This window comes from Colobus angolensis, unplaced genomic scaffold (genome assembly GCF_000951035.1).
Source record: "Colobus angolensis palliatus isolate OR3802 unplaced genomic scaffold, Cang.pa_1.0 Scaffold266, whole genome shotgun sequence".
Taxonomy (NCBI): Eukaryota; Metazoa; Chordata; class Mammalia; order Primates; family Cercopithecidae; genus Colobus; species Colobus angolensis.
In genome coordinates this window covers 2,223,984-2,238,069 of record NW_012115888.1, presented here as the reverse complement: position 1 = coordinate 2,238,069, position 14,086 = coordinate 2,223,984, and the positions used below count along the sequence as shown (strand labels likewise).

General features: G+C 44.2%; 1 protein-coding gene across 1 annotated transcript in view; it reads right to left on the bottom strand.

Moving 5' to 3' along the window:
- LOC105515632 overlaps positions 1-9,359 on the bottom strand; it is a 15,454-nt gene extending 6,095 nt beyond the window's left edge. Inside the window, 1 exon segment of the mRNA XM_011947460.1 lies at positions 8,948-9,359. Coding sequence (XP_011802850.1) covers positions 8,948-9,359 — 412 coding nt within the window.
- Between the last annotated feature and the right edge of the window lie 4,727 nt (positions 9,360-14,086).

The following is a 14,086-nucleotide window of genomic DNA, read 5'->3' as shown; positions in this document are numbered from 1 at the left end:
TCTGTGTCCGCCTAGTCGGAAGGAGACGGGAGCATGGGCCTTCAGTCGTTTGTGGGCGGGGAGATGCTTTCAGAGGGGGACACCTCTTCCAGGGGACTTGTATGGTTTTATGCTGAAGCCCGGAGTTGCTGTGTCTTATCTTTGATGATTAGGTATGGTTTCAACAAATGCAGCCTGCAGAGTCTTTTCCCTTGTGTTATTCTGCCCCGGAGGCTGTGCCTGAGCAGGAGCGCTTTAATTGTCGTCCTTGTATTTTGTTTAAATTTTCGTATGGATTTTGTCTTCCCCAGATGAGGACAGTGACTTGTTTCATAGTCACTTCGACTACATATTTCTGCTTCCTAGGGCATACAGAGGCATCTTTCTGTGTCCGCCTAGTTGGAAGGAGACGGGAACATGGGCCTTCAGTCGTTTGTGTGCGGGGAGATGCTTTCAGAGGGGGACACCTCTTCCAGGGGGACTTGTATGGTTTTATGCTGAAGCCCGCAGTTGCTGTGTCTTAACTTTGGTGATTAGGTCTGGTTTCAACAAATGCAGCCTGCGGAGACTTTTCCGTCGTATTATTTTTTCCCGGAGGCCGTGCCCGAGCAGGAGCGCTGCAACTCTTGTCCTTGTATGTCGTTTAAATTCTCCTATGGATTTTTTTGACTCATCACTGAACTGTTTCCAAACTGAGGAAACAAAAACAAAATCACAAAGCGTTACTTTCTCTTATTTGACTCTTCTCATGTATATCCCTCCCGACTTTGCTTTACGTCGGCAAGCGGTCGTCTACATTATTGGCAATTGACGTAGCATAGGGTAATTGTATAAGACTAGGGAGGGAGGAACAGCTGACAAAAACCACCCGTCTGTGAACACCCGTTGGTAGTGATCATCCGCGCTTTGAAAGACACATGTAGAGGGAGCTGATTGATCCTTCAGGTTTGCTTCATGTGGTCACGTTACCGGTGCTTCTAGAGGCGCCCACATTTAGTTGAAAACACTGTCACAGAGTATTCTTGATGTTATGCTCTCTAGAGGCCATCTGCTCAGAAAATCCAACCTGAGCACGGCAACGTAGAGAAGAAATTATCGAGATATGGAACAAAGTAGGTTCCACAGGAGTTATAAAGCCATCCCACAGGCTCCTGGTATACACTCTACTTTACCTTTGTTATGTTCCATATTACCTGTACAATACGGAACAAAGTAGGTTCATCAGGAGTTGTAAAGTTGTCCCAACGTCTGTGTGGACGTACTCCTCTTCACCTTTGTTATGGCAAAGAAGACTTTTCCATCATGAAATAAAGGTCTGAGGTTTAGTATCCAATCATTGTGAGCATTCGCAGCACACTTTGTGAGCATTCCCATTCACTTTGGGAATCCAAGGGGGACAGATCGCTTGAAGTCAGCAGTTCAAGACCGGCCTGGCCAAAATGGTGAAACCTTGTCTCTACTTTAAAAGATACAAAAATTAACCCAGCGTGGTGGTGCGCACATTTATTCCCAGCTACTCTGGAGGCTTAGGCGGGAGAGTCGCTTGAGGTCGGGAGGTGGAGGTCGCAGTGAGTTGAGATCAGGCCACTGCAATCCACCCTGGGGCACAGAGCGAGACTCTGTCTCAAAGATAAATAAGTAAATAGATACACAAATAAATAAAATAGAATTGAAATAATATTTTCATATTCCCCTCACCCAGCCCAGTTCCTTTTCAGAGCATCTGATAAACCACTTGTTTCCCTATGAGTTAGACATTTTTTTCCTCAAACATCTAAGTGTCCTAATGTGCAACTTCATGAAAGGTCTCATTTTTACTGGGAATGCTTTTGTGTTGCTGTGGTGGTGAGATGTGAACTTCGCGATTCCGTGAGGAAGACAGAATTCTGAAACGCCCCCTGCATTTCCCGCCCCTCAGAGACTCGCCCTACATCTGCCCCTCCCTTGGGTGTCGGCGGAGCCGTGAATTGATGAGCCGCCCAATCCCTGATTAGATTAAGGATACCCTGACCCAGTAGCTGTTAAGGGCTGGGTCTAATTCAATCATCTGAACTCTTTATAAGGGACTGAACCTCCCTGAGCTTGCATTCCCTGAGGGAGATTCCTCGGCACTGGCTGTGCAGACCCAGGGAGCCCCGCAGAGCAGACCCGGTCAACACCTGTAGGAGCTGAGAGCATCCTCCCAGCAGCAGGCAGAACAAACAAGTGGGCCTGGGTTTCACAACCCTAAGGCCTTGAATTCTGCCACCAACTCGAATCAGATCGAAGCCAGACCCTTCTCAGGTGAAGGCAACGACCGCACAGCACAGTCGGACCCTCCCTGGAAATCCCCCGTGTGACTCGGAGCAGGAGGCAGTCACTCGGTTCGGTAGAACTTCTGACCTGGGAGTTGGGGGTTTGTTTTAAAGACTCAGAATTGACGAGAATTTATTGTGCGTTGATCACAAACTAGTGTACCCTCCATCCACAAGTTTCTCCACGTCGCGGAAGCGAGACAACCTGCGTGTATGTTTGTGTGTGGGAGCGGGAGGCAGGGAGTTGTGTCCAGTTGTGGCTAAACTGTGGCTCAGCAGAAACACAGCAGCTGAAGAATCCCACCCATGGAGACGGGCAGGCAAGCAGGTGTGTCTGCTGAGATGTTCGCCATGCCCCGAGGTCCGAAGGGCGGCAACGAGGTTGCAATCCCTGAGGACCTAGATGGGAACGTGGAAGAACCCAGGGATCGGGAAGGTGAGCTCGCCGGTCAGGCTGTCACGGACCTCGCGGAAGGTGCCAATGAAGCCTCGGCCTCAGCTCCTCCTGCCGCCAAAAGACTGAAAACAGACACCAAAGGAAAGAAGGAGAGGAAGCCCACCGTGGATGCAGAGGAGGCTCAGAGGATGACCACCCTGCTGTCCGCCATGTCCGAGGAGCAGCTGGCCCGCTATGAAGTGTGGCGCCGCTCAGCTTTCCCGAAAGCACGCATCGCACGTCTGATGCGGTCTATCAGCGGCAGCTCGGTGTCTGAGAACACGGCCATTGCCATGGCTGGAATAGCCAAGGTCTTGGTTGGAGAGGTGGTGGAGGAGGCCCTGGACGTGTGTGAGATGTGGGGAGAGACGCCCCCGCTTCAGCCCAAGCATTTAAGGGAGGCTGTTCGCAGGTTAAAGCCCAAGGGCCTCTTCCCCAACGGCAACGCCAGAAAAACCATGTTCTTTTAGGCCCACGGCCAGAGGGACAGGCCTGTTCGTGAAGGACGAAGTGCTGCATCCATCTTCCCACCGCAGGACTGTGTTTGCTGGAGCTTCTGCATCTCAGTCTACCCAGGGTTGACGTAGGACTTTAACGTCTTTCACAGACTGACATTTGTCTTCCCCAGATGAGGACAGTGACTTGTTTCCTAGTCACTTCGACTACATATTTCTGCTTCCTAGGGCATAGAGAGGCATCTTTCTGTGTGCGCCTAGTGGGAAGGAGATGGGAGCATGGGCCTTCAGTCGTTTGTGGGCGGGGAGATGCTTTCAGAGGGGGACACCTCTTGCAGGGGCTTGTATGGTTTTATGCTGAAGCCCGGAGTTGCTGTGTCTTAACTTTGATGATTAGGTCTGGTTTCAACAAATGCAGCCTGCGGAGACTTTTCCCTCGTGTTATTCTGCCCCGGAGGCTGTGCCTGAGGAGGAGCGCTGCAATTGTCATCCTTGTATGTCGTTTAAATTCTCGTATGGATTTTTTTTACCCATCAGTGAACTGTTTCCAAACTTAGGAAATAAAAACAAAATCAGAAAGTGTTGCTTTCTCTTATTTGACTCTTCTCGTGTGTATTCCTCCTGCCTTTGCTTTATGTCAGCAAGCGGTCGTCTACATTATTGGCAGTTAACGTAGCATAGGGTAATTGTATAAGACTAGGGAGGGAGGAACAAATGACGAAAACCACCTGTCTGTGAACACCCGTTGGTCGTGATCATCCACGCTTTAAAGGACACATGTAGAGAGAGCTGATTGATCCCTCAGGTTTGCTTCATGTGGTCACATTACCCGTTCCTCCAGAGGCACCCACATGTATTTGAAAACACTGTCACAGAGTATTCTTGATGTTATGCTTTCTGGAGGCCATTTGCTCAGAAAATCCAACCTGAGCACGGCAACGTAGAGAAGAAATGAATGAGATATGGAACAAAGTAGGTTCCACAGGCGTTATAAAGTCATCCCATAGTCTCCCTGTGTATACTCTACTTTACCTTTGTTATGTTCGATTTTACCTTTGTGATATGGAAGAAAGTAGGTTCATCATGAGATATAAAGGTATCCCATAGTCTTCTTATACATACTCTACTTTGCCTCTATCATGGCAATGAAGACTTTTTGTCATAAAATAAAGATCTGAGGGTTATTATCAAATTATTGTGAACATTCCCAGCACAGCTCGCCAATACTGATGATAGCAGTTCTGCGGGTCTATCTTTGCCCTGTGCCCCCTCAATTGCAGACTAGGAGCAAAGAGGATCTAAAAGCCCTTTCCAATTCATTTCTAATATTGAACACAGGGTACCATCAAGTATTTTTTCCTGATGCCACAGATACCCCCTCAAAATTGTTGCTTTATTTATTTTGAAACTTAGCTTTTGCTCTTCAAATGGTACTTATGGTACATAGAACCTGTCTTTGACTGGGTGAGTATTACAGAAACTTTTAAACTGTACCAAGAACGGGTACATTCTGTTTCACACCACCATATTTTGACATTACTTGGCTTTCCTTTTTAAATTAACTTTCTTGCAATGGCATATAACAAGTTAGACTACTAGGTCTAAGGGAGGCATGTGGAAGGTACAGATTCTTGGAAGAATTCATGGAGTTGGGAGGGCTCTCTCAGAAATTGAAGTACTGTAGCAACCAAAATAAGTAAGATCCAAGGGCCTCGATATCACCCAGTCTTTATACTGCTCTCTGCTCTTTTTTCCATGGCACTGGGGAGTCTCAGAAGCTGTGTTCCGGCCGATGTGGCAGGTCTAGTGCTCTCTGAACACTAGAAGTAAAGAGAACCTTGCCCAAGCAACCTGAGGTGGGGCAAAAATCTACAGGCAGCCGTGAGGGTAGTGATTGGACACACAAGGTTAGAACATTTTTCTGGCCCCCACATAGAACTGAATGCTTTTCGTGGAGTCTGAGTAAAGCTGAACTGCTGAAGACAGAAGCAAGATCCCATCAAGGTCTCAGAGGTCAGTTCAGGAGCAGAAACACAGTGTTGTTTTTTCAGAGAGGAAACCCAGATTAGCTGACAAGGTTCAGTGTCCCCACACATTCTAAATCTTCTCAATGTGTAATATCACATAGCCACAGTTGTCAAGAAGAAAATCTGTAGAAAGTTACATCTTTCCAGGAAAAATCTTTGACAGTTTTCATGGCTGGTTGTATTACATGTTAATAACAATGTAAGTTTTCCTAGAGCTTCATTGTCATTATTAAAGTCTACCTCATAATGTACATTTGGAGACCACCTAGAAAAATGCGGCCTCTGGTTGGAACTGGTGAGGTAGTGAGGAGATGACTAACAAATGAAGGAACTGCACTTCACAGCTTCTCTCTCTCTCTCTCTTTCTCTCTCTCTCTCCTTCCTTCCTTCCTTCCTTCCTTCCTTCCTTCCTTCCTTCCTTCCTTCCTTCCTTCCTTCCTTCCTTCCTTCCTTCCTTCCCTCCCTCCTTTCTTTTCCTTTTTTTTGATGGAGTCTTGCTGGGTTGCCCAGGCTGGCATACAGTGGCATGGTCTTAGTTCACTGTATCCTCTGCCTTCCAGGTTCGAACAATTCTCCTGCCTCAGCCTCCAGAATAGCTGGGATTACAGGCATGTGCCATCACACTGTCTCATTTTTGTATTTTTAGTAGAGATGGAGTTTCACCATGTTGGCTAAGCTGGTCTTGAACCCCTGACCTCAAGAGAGCCACCAAAGTGCTGGAATTACAGGTATGACCCACTGTGTATAGCCTACAACTTCACAGTTATTTTCAATAGTTTAGAATCACTCTGGAATAACCTTAACATCTGCTCTGCCTGCCTTTGCCCCCCAAAAGTACTTAGCCTGTGTCCAAATAAAGTTTAAATAATCTAGCTGCACTGTTTCCAAGCGCAAACTATCTAGGGCTTGGTCTTCAAAGGTACAAGTAATCAAAAGGTTGTACCCCGATTAAACAAGTTTAAATAATAATTTGATGGAATTATGTTTTCTATGAAGAAAGATATAAAGTAGAGTGGTAACTTTCATATATAGCGGAGAAGGGTGCCATGCTCTCACAAAATGAATGGAGTCAGATCATTTTAATAGCTTAGTAAGTCACGAATATTGGAGAGACATGTCATACAATTTCAAGTTAGTGCCGAGTCTAGGAATATCTAGCAGTCTATTTGATAAGGATATATTTTCTTTTATATGAACATATTAATGAGATAGATGAAGTTGTTTTTAATTTTTAATTAGTTTTTCTTAGTCACATATTCAAGGGGGCATACTACTGTTTGGTAAAACAAGACGATTCAACATCAGGTTTTTGTTTTTAAAGATGAAAGAGCTGAAAAACTTTGTTTTGTCACAGCAATGCCATCCAATTATTCAATTTTTTTTAGATCATAATTCAAAAATTACATTGTGATTTAGCTTCAAAAAATTTTTTGTAATGATCTTTGAATTGACAACTCATTAAAACTTTCTGTAGTTTGGATAAAAACAAAAAATTTGAAATGATCTAAACTGAAAAAATCATGTTTCTCAAAATCTACCTCCTACTCCTTCAGCTACCATGCCATGTTCAACTCTTGTACGTGAAAAGCATTGAAAAATTTAAGTTCTGTTTATTTCAATCCACTTTCAGCAAAGAAGTATTGTTTATGAGAAAGCCGTAATCTCATCAATAGTGCCTTTAAAAAAATTCAACAGAAAGTATGAACTAGTAACTGATCATGATAAGAAAATAAATCCCATAAAAAGCAGTCCTAAGGCAGAGCAACTTCTGTCTTCAGTGTGAAATCACCATAGTCTCTTGGAAGGGGTTTCTCTTTCAGAGCAGTTTGCTGTCCGGAGGGTGCTAAAGGCCCATACAAGTTTATTATTCCAAATAGGAAGATGTAGAAAAAAACTCAGATGTCAGAAATGATCCGAATATTTAGCCAAAATGATTATGATATAGGTTGCTTCCTTCATCCAGATGTGGCTAATTTAAGGGTTTGAGGAAGATATTAAAATTGTGGGTAAATTCACGGTAGATTGAGACACTGAAGCTCTGGCTCACAAAGTCTTCTGTCATAGGAAACGTGGAGCAAGTACTTTTCCCCCCAGGATTTCTTTCCTGGCCTTGAGTCTAAGATCACATGATTTTTTGGTACTTGTTAAAAATGTGGCCCTCTGTAATCCCAGTACTTTGGGAGGCTGAGGTGGGCAGCTCATGAGGTCAGGAGATCAAGACCATCTTGGCCAACATGGTGAAACCCCGTCTCTACTAAAAATACAACAAATTAGCTGTACATGGTGGTACTTGCCTGTCGTCCCAGCTACTTGGGTGGCTGAGGCAGGAGAATGGCTTGAACCAGGGAGTCAGAGGTTGCAGTGTGTCGAGATCATGCCACTGCACTCCAACCTGGATACAGAATGAGACTCCATCTCAAAAGAAAAAAAAAAAAAAAAGTAGGCCGGGCGTGATGATGGCTCTTGCCTGTAATCCCAGTACTTTGGGAGGCCAAGGTGGGCAGATCACGAGGTCAGGAGATTGAGACCATCTTGGCCAACATAGTGAAACTGTGCCTTTACTAAAAATACAAAAATTAGCTGTGCCTGGTGGTGCTTGCCTGTAATCCCAGCTACTCAGTAGGCTGAGAGAAGAGAATCGCTTGAACCAGGGAGTTGGAGGTTGCAGTGAACCGAGACAGAGCGAGACTCCGTCTCAAAACAAAAAGGAAAAGGAAAAGTAGACTGGACGCAGTGGCTCCTTCCTGTAATCCCAGCACTTTGGGAGCCCAGGCGGGTGCATCACGAGGTCAGGAGATCTAGACCATCCTGGCTAACACGGTGAAACCGGTCCCTACTAAAATCACAAAATAAGTAGCTGGGAGTGGTGGCCCTTGCCTATAGTCCCAGCTACTCAGGAGGCTGAGGCAGGAGAATGGCATGAACCCGGGAGGCGGAGCTTGCAGTGAGCCAAGATCTGGCCACTGCACTCCAGCCTGGACGACAGAGCCAGACTATGTCTCCAGAAAAATAATAATAAAATAAAATTAAAAAAATATTAAATAAATAAAAGTGTCCCTTAAACTTGAACGTACAGTCTGCCTGCCTCAAATGGTTTGGCTGCAGTGGGGGTGTGTCTCCTCACATCTCATAGGCTTCTGGGGCCTCTCCTACTACCTCCCCTACCAACACCTGGGTCATTCCAGTCATGGCCACGGATGTGACCACGTTCTAGGATGCTGAACTGCCAGAGATGGACAGCATCAGACTTCTAAAGGCTTCCTCTTTCCCTTTCCTACCCACAAACACAGTCACACTGCCTCCCATAATGTGAAGTGCCTTGTGGACAGAGAGAGTCTATTGGTATTTTAGAAAGTGGAGTTGAATGTGTGTTCATAGCAAACTAGTAGGAACAGCCCAGGACACAGGGAACATTGCAAACACAGAGCTGCATACGGAAAAGTCAAAGTGCGGATCTCATCTACTGATTAAGTTAAACAAACATCACCCAGTTGCCATCAGGAAGAGATTTATTTGGTTTGAAGTAGTCTAAACACAGGCGTAGTTCCAGTGAAAATGAACAGGTTTCTTGAAAATGGATGTAGAGTTGAAGTGCTGAAACTCGCTCACTGAAACATTCCCACCTGACACTAGTGCCTTACGACCCTCAAGGTAGATTAGACATTGACAAAAGCACACAGAACCACCACCAAGACCTGATTTCTGCCTGGCTCCACTCCCAATCCTATGCTTAGCTACCTTTGGGTCCTTAAGCACCCTCTCTGCGGATGCGGCGGGCCAGCTGCATGTCTCTGGGCATAATTGTGACGCGCCTAGCATGGATGGCACACAGGTTGGTATCTTCGAAGAGGCTCACCAGGTAGGCCTCGCTGGCCTCCTGCAGGGCGCCAATGGCCGCGCTCTGGAAGCGCAGGTCCGGGCTGATGGCCTGGGCGATCTCGCGCACCAGGCGCTGGAAAGGCAGCTTGCGCAGGAGAAGCTGCGTGGACTTCTGGTACTTTCTGATTTCGCGTAGCGCCAGGGTGCCAGGCCTATAGCGGTGAGGCTTCTTGATCCCTCCTCTAGGTGGCAACCTCTTGCCTGGGGCTTTGGTGGCCATGGGCTTCCTGGGGGCCTGCCAGTCGGTGGCTTTGGTGGCTTTGCGGGCGGTCTGCTTGGTGCGCGCCATGGGCTGGGCTGTAGCCTCTCTCCTCTCCTTGGACTGAGCCTGGCCGGCTGCAGGCGGTGCTGGCGTCAGAGAGCGAGGGCAGTGGTGCTGTGGACAGGATTCAAAGAGCCTGTGAGTTGAGATCCATGCGCATGACCCTCCTACACACTTAGTCCCTGCAAACCTAGCCCCAGACTTACCAGCTCTCAGGTCTGTGGGGCAGAAGCTGGGCTGTTTAGCCTCCCCACAGGGTCCTGGGTTTCTTTGGTCTTCACAGCAGCGGCCAGGAATCTCCCTCGCAGGCAGTCTCTTTCTGACTGGAGATCTCTGTGGTCTCAGTAAAGCCCTGCCTCTTATAAGGGGCTCAGATGATTGCATTAAACCCACCCAGCTAACTTCCATTGTACTCCCTGCTTCACTAGATCCTCAAGCTCATCAGGGTTGTGAAAATCCAATCAAGTCCCCGGGTTCTGCACACACCCAAGGGAGGGACAAACCTGTGGCATGTGCCTTGTGGGAGGGATGGTAGGTGGGTGGGTCACCTAAAGTTCTAGGTATGAAAGATAATCTGAAAGTTTACATTTTTCCATCGTCATGGAAATATTGACAGTGAAAAAAATTTTTTAGCAAAGTCGAAAGTTAGCCAACTTACACATCTGCTCCCAAACACCAAGGCATGAGATCGTGAGGTTTTATCAGTTCCTTTGAGAATGAAGTGGTCCGGAAGGGGATTGGAGGGGGTATGGAAATTTGAAAAATTGGAAATGGTCACTTCTCTGTCAGGGATTCTCCTGTGACATTTTCTCCCCAAAAGTGACACTCATGAAAATCTTCTTGTAGCCTCCAGCAGATTTGACTCCGGATAAGCCAAAGCTTTCCTGAGGCAAGAATCACATGTGACTGTCACTGGTTTTCCCCTCAGCCCCCTCAAGCTCCTTTTCCCCTTTGAAGGGGGAAGGGAGCCTGAGCTGAGCTATCCTGCCATTGTCCATGATGGGAATGCCATGAGGTCCTGAGAAGCCAACCTGAGGTCACAGCTGAGCTAAGAAAACATTGAATATATTTTGTTATTTCAATATTTGTAGGGGTACCTGTGGTTTTAGGTTCCACAGATAAATTGTGTAGTTGTGAATTCTATTCAAATACACCGTTAAAAGACTTTTGTGATCCCTGTAGTAGAAATTAATGCCCAATTCCATGTAGGTACGGCACACAGAACAAGAGATTCCATGATATCCGTACTTACAAAATAAGTTCATATGAGTGTTTTAAAATTTGAGCTTATTATTATTATTGTTTTGTTGTTAAATTTTTTTAAGTGTGTTTCAATAGCTTTAGGAGTACAAGTTGTCTTTGGTTCCATAGATGAATTGTATAGTGTTGAAGTCTGGGATTTTAGTGCACTCATCACCCAGTTAGTTTACATTTTACTCAACATGCAGTTTCTCCTCCGTCAGCCTCCTCTCACCCTCCCCACTTCTGAGTCTCTAATGTTTAGTATACTACACTGCATGCCTTTGTGGACCCATAGCTTAGCTTTCACTTCTAGGTGAGATGGTGCACTATTTGCCTGTAGATTCCTGAGTTACTTTACAGAGAATAATGACCTCCAGTTCCATCCAAGTTGCTGAAATGATATAGTTTCATTCCTGTTTATGGCTGAATAGCAGTCCATGGTGTATATGTTCCTGTTTTCTTTTTGTTTGTTTATTATTATTATTATTTCAGCAGTTTTTGGGGAGCAGGTGGTGTTTGGTTACATGGATAAGTTATTTAATGCACAAAATTTCAGAAATTTTGGTGTGCCCGTCACCTGAGCAGTGTACACTGTACCCAATGTGTAGCCTTTTATTCCTCACCCCCTTGCACCCTTCCACCCAAGTCCACAAGTTTCATTGTAACATTCTTATGTTTTTGTGTTGTTGTAGCTCAGCTCCCGTTTATAAGTGAGAACATATGATGTTTGATTTTCCATTCTGGAGTTACTTCACTTAAAATAATGGTCTCCAATTCCATCCAGGTTGCTGGGAACACCATTATTTCTTTCCTATTTTTGGCTGAGTTGTATTTAGTGGTATGTGTATGTGTATATATATATATATATACACACACACACACACACACACATATATATATTATATATATACATAAGTATATATAAAAAACATTTTCTTTATCGACCCGGTTGATAGGCATTGACTGGTTTCTTTCTTTTATTTTTTTTTTTTGAGACAGAGTCTCGCTCTGTCACCCAGGCTGTAGTGCAGAGGCGCGATCTCGGCTCACTGCAAGCTCCGCCTCCCAGGTTCACACTATTCTCCTGCTTCAGCCTCCCGAGTAGCTGGGACTATAGGCGCTTGCCACCATGTCAGCTAATTTGTTGTATCTTTAGTAGAAATGGGGTTTCACCATGTTAGCCAGGATGGTCTTGATCTCCTGACCTCATGATCCACCCACCTCGGCCTCCCAAAGTGCTGGGATTACAGGCATGAGTCACTGCGCCCAGCCTGATTTCATATTTTTGCAATTGTGAATTGTGCTGCTATAAACATGTGTATGCAAGTGTTAGTGTTTTTTTCATATAATGACTTATTTTTCTCTGGGCCGATACCCAGTAGTGGGATTGGTGGATCAAATGGTAGATCTCCTTTTAGTTCTTTAGGGAATCTCCACACTGTTTTGCATAGTGGTTGTGCTAGTTTACATTCCCACCAGCAGTGTAAAAGTGTTCCTCACCTCATCCACCACAACATCTATTATTTTTTGATTTTTTAATTATGGCCATTCTTGCAGGAGTAAGGTGGCATTGCATTGTGCTTTTGATTTACATTTCCCTGATCATTACTGAACAGTTTTTCATATATTTGGTGGCCATTTGCGTATCTTCTTTTGAAAATTGCCTGTTTATGTTTTAGCCCACTTTTTGACGGGATTATTTGTTCTTTTCCTTGCGGCTTTGTTTGAGTTCCTAGTAGATTCTCAACATTATTCCTTTGTAAGATACATAGTATGTGAATATTTTCTCCCACTCTATAGGTTGTTTGTTTACTCTGCTGATTATTATTAAGATTTTTGCCGTGCAGAAGCTTTTTAGTTTAATTAAGTCCCATCTATTTATCTTTGATTTTCTTGCATTTGCTTTTGGGTTCTTGGTCATTAACTCTTTGCCTAAGCTAATGTCGAGAAGAGTTTTTCTGATGTTACCTTCTAGAACTTTTATGGTTTCAGGTCTTAGATTTAAAGTATTTGATCCATCTTGAGTTGATTTTTGTATAAGGTGAGAGTTGAGGATCCACTTTCACCCTTCTATATAAAGCTTGCCAATTATCCCGGCACTATTTGTTGAATAGGGTGTCCTTTCGCTCCTTTATGTTTTTGTTTGCTTTATCGAAGATCAGTTGGCTGTAAGTATTTGGCTTTATTTCTGGGTTATGTATTTTGTTCCGTTGGTCTATATGCCTATTTTTATACCAGTAGCATGCTGTTTTGGTACCTACAACCTTGTAGTATAATTTGAAGTTGGGTAATGTGATGCCTCCATATTCCTTCTTTGTGCCTAGCCTTACTTTGGCTATGCAGGCTCTTTTATACTCCCATATAAATTTTAGAATAGCTTTTTTCTAGTTCTGTGAAGAATGATAATGGAATATTGATGGAAATTGCATTGAATTTGTAGATTGCTTTTGGCAGTATGGTCATTTTTACAATATTGATTTTACCCATCCATGAGCATGGGATGTTTTTATATTTGTTTCTTTCATCTATGATTTCTTTCAGCCATATTTTGCACTCTTCCTTGTAGAGGTCTTTCACATCCTTGGATAGGTATATTCCTAAGTACTTTATTTTTTGCAGCTTTTATAAAAGGGGTTGAGTTCTTGATTTGATTCTTGGCTTGGTCACTGTTGGTTTATAGCAGTGCTACTGATTTGTATACTTTGATTTTGTATCCTTAAATTTTACTGAATTCGTTTAACAGATCTAGAGGCTTTTTACATGAGTCTTTAGGATTTTCTAGGTATATAATCACACCATTGGAGACAGTGACAGTTTAACTTCCTCTTTAACAATTTGGATGCCCTTTATTTCTTTTGTATGATTACTCTGGCTAAGACTTCCAGTACTGTGTTGAATAGGAGTGGTGAGAAAGGGCAACCTTGTTTTGTGCCAGTTTGCAAAGGAAATGCTTCCAGCCCTTGACCATTCAGTATGATATTGGCTGTGGATTTATCATATCTGACTCTTATTATTTTGAGGTATGTTCCTTCGATACCTAGTGTGTTGAGAGTTTTTAACATGAAGTGATGTTTAATTTTATGAAAGGTCTTTTCTACATCTATTGAGATAATCATGTGGTTTTTGTCTTTAGTTCTGTTTATGTGATGAATCACATTTATTGATGTGTGTATATTGAACAAGCCTTGCATCACGGGGATGAAGCCTACTTGATTGTGATGGATAAGCTTTTTGATGTGCTGCTGGATTTGATTTGCCAGTATTTTATTGAGGAATTTTGCATTAATGTTTATCAAGGACATTAGCCTGAAGTTTTCTTTTTTTATTGTATCTCTGCCAGGTTTTGGTATCAGAATGATGCTGGCTTAATATTTTGGAATAAGGCCGGGCGCGGTGGCTCAAGCCTGTAATCCCAGCACTTTGGGAGGCCAAGACGGGTGGATCACGAGGTCAGGAGATCGAGACCATCCTGGCTAACATGGTGAAACCCCGTCTCTACTAAAAAATACAAA